Genomic DNA, 6,000 nt, shown 5'->3' with positions numbered 1-6,000 from the left:
GAAATGTGAGAGACCCACATAATCCACTTCAGGAAGGAAATCCCATTCACTTAATAATATAATATCATTGGAACCAGGAACATCTCACCTGTCAGCTCATATGTTCATGTACTTCATCATATCGTGCCCAGAGCATTCTGGAATGAAGCAGAGAGCGTTGATTTGTTCTTTTCTCTCAGTCCCTGTTCCTCCACTGCTAGAGCTTCCCAAGGAGTTCTATAGAATTTAACAAGGATCCAAGAACTATCCAGCCTGCCCCAGGGGCAGAGACCTTTATTTCTCAGGAACAGTCATCAGTTCAGATGTAATATCCTTCAGGAGCCTTCTGCAATGCCTTCTAAGCTGATTTAGTCATCCTCTTCTCATATCTCATTTACCTGCAACCTCTCCCAGAGCAACAAATTGAACTGAAATGATCAGTGAGTAGCTGCCTTTCCCACCAGACTGCAAGCTTCCTTGGGGCCATGTCTCATTCCTGCCTAGCATTTGTCATGGTGGGTGGCACAGTGCCTAGAACAGTAGGTATGCAAACAATGCTTGCTGAATTCCATGTTCCCTGCAACCATCCTTTAGAATGGCCATATGGTGAAGATGGAATACAGTTGATAGAAGTGTTCCTCTCCTACAATGGTAGACACTATTTGAAAAACATAACTTGACATTCTGTTTCATAGAGGATGTCATTTCTGATTTTAAAAACTCCGAGGATACCTGGGTGGCTCAGTCTGTTGAGCATCTGCCTTCAGCTTAGCTCATGAGTCCAGGGTCCTGGGATTGAGCCCCACATCAGGCTCCCTCCTTAGTGGGGAACCTGCCTCTGCCTATCCCTCCACCTTCTTGCTCCCTGCCCCTCCCTGCCCCTCCCCCTTCCTGCTCCCTGCTTATGTTCTCTCTCACTCTCTTTCTCAAATAAATAAATAAAATCTTAAAAAAGAGAGAGAGAGAGAGAGGAAACTTCTCCACAATCTCATGATGCACCAGAGTTGGTCAGGACCTTTGTTCCAGGTTCCAGAAAATCCGAATAGAACTAGCTTAAGCCAGATGAAGTATTTAATGTAATGATAATATGTCTCATAGAGCCCACAGACAGGAATAGAATGAGGCTAGTTTTAGAATTACACATAACAGGGACTCAGACTGTCAGAAAACTTGAGTCTTGTCTCTGTTCTCCTCTGACCAGCTTCTTTTGCTTTTCTGGGACACGTGAAGCAAAACATGGCCACAATAGCTTCAAAATCCGCATTTTTATGTCCTAAGAACCCAGAAAGATTAACTTCTGTTCAGGTTCACAGTCCCCTTGGGAATGATTCCAATTCACCCAACTGCATGAAGTACTCACCTTAGACCAACCAAATGCAGCTATAGGTGGGAGTTCAAAAATATGGCCATACTGTTGGACAATCTTTTTTTTTTTAATTTTTTATTAACATAAAATGTATTATTTACTGCAGGGGTACAGGTCTGTGAGTTGTCAGGCTTACACACTTCACAGCACTCACCATAGCACATACCCTCCCTAGCTGGACAGACAATCTTACAGGTGCCCACCACACTTCCAAATTCATTAGTTTCTAAGAAAAACCTATAACCAAAATAGATTATTTCAAATGCATGAATTGTAATCTCTATAAAATATAAACATTTTTAAAACAATAATCTGCAAATTTCTTTCTCTTAATAATTCATGGTACTGATAAAAAAAACTTCCAAATAAATATGCTCACTTTGTTTTAAAAATAAATTTACTTTATTATATGATAATGTTGACAGTTTACATAAACAACATCATTTAGACTATACAAAACAATTATAAAATACATTTTTAAAAGATATGAAAATCTTTGAAGTTCTTTCTTCATATCAGACCTACCAAATTTTAAGAGACGCCATTTACATCTTAGGATCAAAACAAAATTCCCAAGCCTGACTTGATTTGAGAGTTTCCACTGGTCAACCAACATCAGTTCAGGGAAGAAGAAACATTTTCAGCATTTTGTTTTGTTTTTAAATGCTGTAACAACCGTTTGTTTCAAGCACTTTGGTATCAAAGTACACCGAGAAAAAGCAAGGGCATAGATGAGCCCAGAAGACTTTTGAAAACAAAGCATGCGCAGCAGGAATCCAATGGATATAGTCCTGTTTCAAGGATGGTTATTAAGTCAGAAGGAAAAACAGATTCAGAAGATAACTAGTTGTTTGGCTTAGCTCTTCATATATTTGAGCTATTTCTGTGAAGACAACCTCATTCTCACTCAAAACACGATATGTGCTAGAAAGTGACATCCAACTTCATCTTCAGTCTGAATTCTCCTCTTCACTTTGTGTATGAAGTCTATACTGCAGAGTAAAATCTGCTAGGATTCTGGAATAAAACCTGCTTAGCTAGCTTCACAACAGCAGAAGTACAGCAAGTGGGGGACACCTTCCATCAGTTTTCATAAATCACCCACCCAGTCAGTGTAGACATTTTCATATTCTGTGGAATACTGGCTAAATATAGATTTAGCTTTTTCAGTTTTAAGAGTCTTTATTAAATATACTATGGAGTTGAAGGAACATTTGGCAGGACGGTCCCAAGTAACAGATGCTCACGGTCATGATTTCATTGCATCAACAGCCACTTGAGAGCAATCACAGGTACTGATTTTTGGAAGAACAAAAATGAGGCTATGGTCACAGACAGTGTGTGCCTGGGCTCTGTTGGGGTGTCACTGACCATTGCCCAGGAATAAACAGCCTCTTCTTCCAGTGCTATAATTTATCCCTTAGTTAGCATGAACACTTACCTGGGCTTAAAGATGCTCAAGCATTTACTTTCCATCTTTATTCATTACCCTAGCTATGAGGGCAAATCTGTTTGCTTTACTAATGCAAGAATTTATTCATGCCGCAGAGAATTTATAAAGGAGCAAAGGAATATAAAAGAAGTCAGTGCTGCAGAAAACATGATGGTAATATTAACATATACAGCCAGGACTCTCCAACCTGAGTTTCTCCAGGAAAATATCCCCAGCATCTCAGAGTCATGGCAAAACATAATGTAGTATGAAGTCTTGGGTTATATTAGTGAGTTGGGTTGTACCCACTCTGATCAACAAAAATCATAGTTAAGAACCCAAACTGAAGTTGGATATATCTTGGTTCCAATTTCAGCTCCACCAATTCCTACCTCTGTAAATCCGGGTTGTGTTATTTAACTTCTTTGTGTCTGTTCCCATATATGGGAAATGAGGTTCATAGGAGATATTCATAGGTTCTTAAAAGGATTAAAGGAAATGATATACTTTAAACTCTTGGTCCACAGTATGTGCTGGATAAATGGCAGCTTTATTTTTAATGCAGTTCCTAAAATCTAAACTCTTTCTCACTCTCTTTTTTTGTTTGACTGGTAATACTGGTAACAAAACTTTAAGTGGACTTTTATTAAAATTTCTTAACTGAGTGCTTTTTCCCAATTACTGAACAATAGTAAAATTACTTATTATTATAAAAATAGTAAAAAGCACAGACTAACATTACAGACAAAAAGTAAATACATCATTTAAAATTCATTTCTCCTGGCTCTTTTCCTGAGACACATTCTGTCCATTTCCTAATGAGCAAGGCATCTTGAAGCTTGCCACCAGCCTGGAGGTAACTTCATAGCCTGCAGGAATAAGGGAAAAGACAGCAAGCTGGTTAAGAGAAATGTACTATGGACATTAAAAAAGAAAAATCTAGAGCCAGCATTTTTGTCTTCAGTTCATTAACGATTACTGTCATCCTGTAATAAGCTAGGAGAACATTACGATTTCTCGACAAGCAGTTGCTATAACCCATGCATCTGCTGGGTGTTTCTGGGAAAAGAGATTCTTTCTACTGCTACCTGAGCTATGGAGAGTCACTGCTCTCTCTTGCTGGAGGTGACCAAGGAAGCACGTGGCTCACTGCTACCACTATGACTTAAGAGGAACTAGCCAAGGATGAAGCCAACTCTTTGATATGTGAGAATAAAAAGAGAGAGAAATAATGTTTCCTGGTGTGAGAGCCTCTTGTTCACCCAAGTGTGCAGACTATCTTCCCTCTGGACTGCCAGTTCATGTGAGCCAAAACATGTCCTTCATTTTAAGTCAGATTGGATTTGCCTCTAACACAGCCAAACTATTCCAGCTCACCAATGGTATTAGCCCTCCTCCTTTTGTACCCTAGGAACCTTTCTCTGCCCACCTCCCTCCCCAACTCTGCACTCCAAGGGGAGGGGCCTGACACATCACCAGGGCTCCCTTGTCTCCTGGGTGCTGCTTGGGTTTGGCTAATGGGAGGCACTTTAGGGAGACCTAAAGGCAGGAGGTGAGAAAGTTGGGGGGTGTTTTTTCTGCCTTTCCTCCTCTTCCTTGTTTTGGTTCCAGCAGTGGCTACTTCCATCCTCAGATATAGCTCCTACAGAGTATAGGCCCTCTGGTGGCCAGCCTCTGAGTGCCAAAGTAACCTTCCCCAGCCCTTCCAGGCATGGGAGGGAGCAGCCTCCTGCCAGTGTTAAAATTCCAGGAGCCTTGAAGTTCCTGTGGTTTCCCCAACCCTGCCCTCCCAGTCCCTCATCAAAATCTCCTTCTTGGATCCAGGTGGGATCCTAATTGATGTAACATTTAAAGAGCTTAGAACAGTGTCCGGCATAGCATAAATGCTCAGTAAATGTGGTTATTATTAAAACATGGTTATTAGTTTTTAATGTGAGATTATTAAACTAAAATCCCTCTTCCCAGCACCCAAAAATGAGGAAGAAAAAGTGTAAACTAACTGCTACAACCATGCAGAATTAGAAAAGAGGATGATCTCAGAACACCAGAAAAAGTGTAGGAAAGTCCTCATTCCACATGTCTCTCAATGCGGTAACATGCAAAAGAGAGAAATGAGAAAGTCTTTTATTCAGCTTCAGATTCTATGAAAAAAATCAATTTACTTTTAGCTGTTTCTAAGCACAATCAAATTCCAATCATTGATTTATTAGACAAATTAAGCCCCATTTCACCAGGTAACAGTTACCTGAAAAGCATCCCATCTACCAAATTCATCACACTTACCATTAAGCAATACTAGTCTCTTGAATATCTTCATTTATTGGAGTTATATCTTTACCCAGAGTTTCCATTTCTTCTTCCTTCTTCCTTCTTTTACGACGCTTCTGAAGAGGACTTGGAAAACAAAGTGTCAGACATTAGCACAAGCCTGTTAGTTCATGGGAACATATAATCAACCATCAAGCGGGCCTATGATCTTATTTCTAGATGGCTAAAAATTTGTAGGGTCCTTTTTTTCTTAAATATGTTAGGTTCTCTCTCAACCTATCTCTCTCCAGGCCCAAATGATAGCCACAGTTGGCCAACATGTGAATAGAGTTACCTAAATACAAATACTATGGTACCTAGTTGTTGATGAAGCTTGGTTAGCACAAGCAAAATTTCCAGGACCAGTTATTTTACTAATAAGCACTATTTAGTGCATGAGTAAGAAATAGGACAAATTGGAAAGAGACATAAGAAAACCAAGAGAGTGAGAGTGGCCTCTGGATATGTTAATTACACTTACCGATACATTAAAAAAAAAAAGTGTTAGATACTCTGGACTGCAGCCCAGTTTCTTAAAGCATAATTCCAAATCGATGTGCTAAAATAGGCCATTTCTCAGCTCTGCCCCAAAACTGGTGTTATAAAAACTCCGTTTTGCCATTAGGCAAGTAAAAGAAATTTTTAAATAACTTTCCATTTTATAGCTAAAAGAAGTCATACAGATTATCTGGTTTAATCATCCTGTTTTACAGAAAATAAAATGCCAGATTAAATATGTTAAGAAGGGGTTCCTGGGTAGCTCAGTCTGTTGAATGTCTGCCTTACATACACAATGGAGTATTGTTAACTACAGTTGCTATACCATACTGACATCCCAGGGACTTACTTATCTTACAACCGGAAGTGTATACCTTTGATCACCTTCACACTTTTGGTCCACTTTTTTTTTTTTCAA

General features: G+C 39.5%; 1 protein-coding gene across 2 annotated transcripts in view; it reads right to left on the bottom strand.

The window, feature by feature from the left end:
* Positions 1-3,592: 3,592 nt before the first annotated feature.
* The window catches only part of BTC (betacellulin), a 41,392-nt gene continuing 38,984 nt past the window's right edge, over positions 3,593-6,000 (bottom strand). For both annotated transcript variants that reach the window (XM_032840149.1, XM_032840232.1), the window contains 2 exons: positions 5,061-5,171; positions 3,593-3,646 (listed from right to left, as the gene is read on the bottom strand). In XM_032840149.1, coding sequence (XP_032696040.1) covers positions 5,063-5,171 — 109 coding nt within the window. In that variant the 3' untranslated portion in view covers positions 3,593-3,646; positions 5,061-5,062. The remainder of the gene's footprint in view (positions 3,647-5,060; positions 5,172-6,000) is intronic.

Source organism: Lontra canadensis, unplaced genomic scaffold, assembly GCF_010015895.1.
Source record: "Lontra canadensis isolate GAN:19392208 unplaced genomic scaffold, GSC_riverotter_1.0 scaffold1, whole genome shotgun sequence".
Lineage (NCBI taxonomy): Eukaryota > Metazoa > Chordata > Mammalia > Carnivora > Mustelidae > Lontra > Lontra canadensis.
This window is presented reverse-complemented; position numbering and strand designations above follow the sequence as displayed.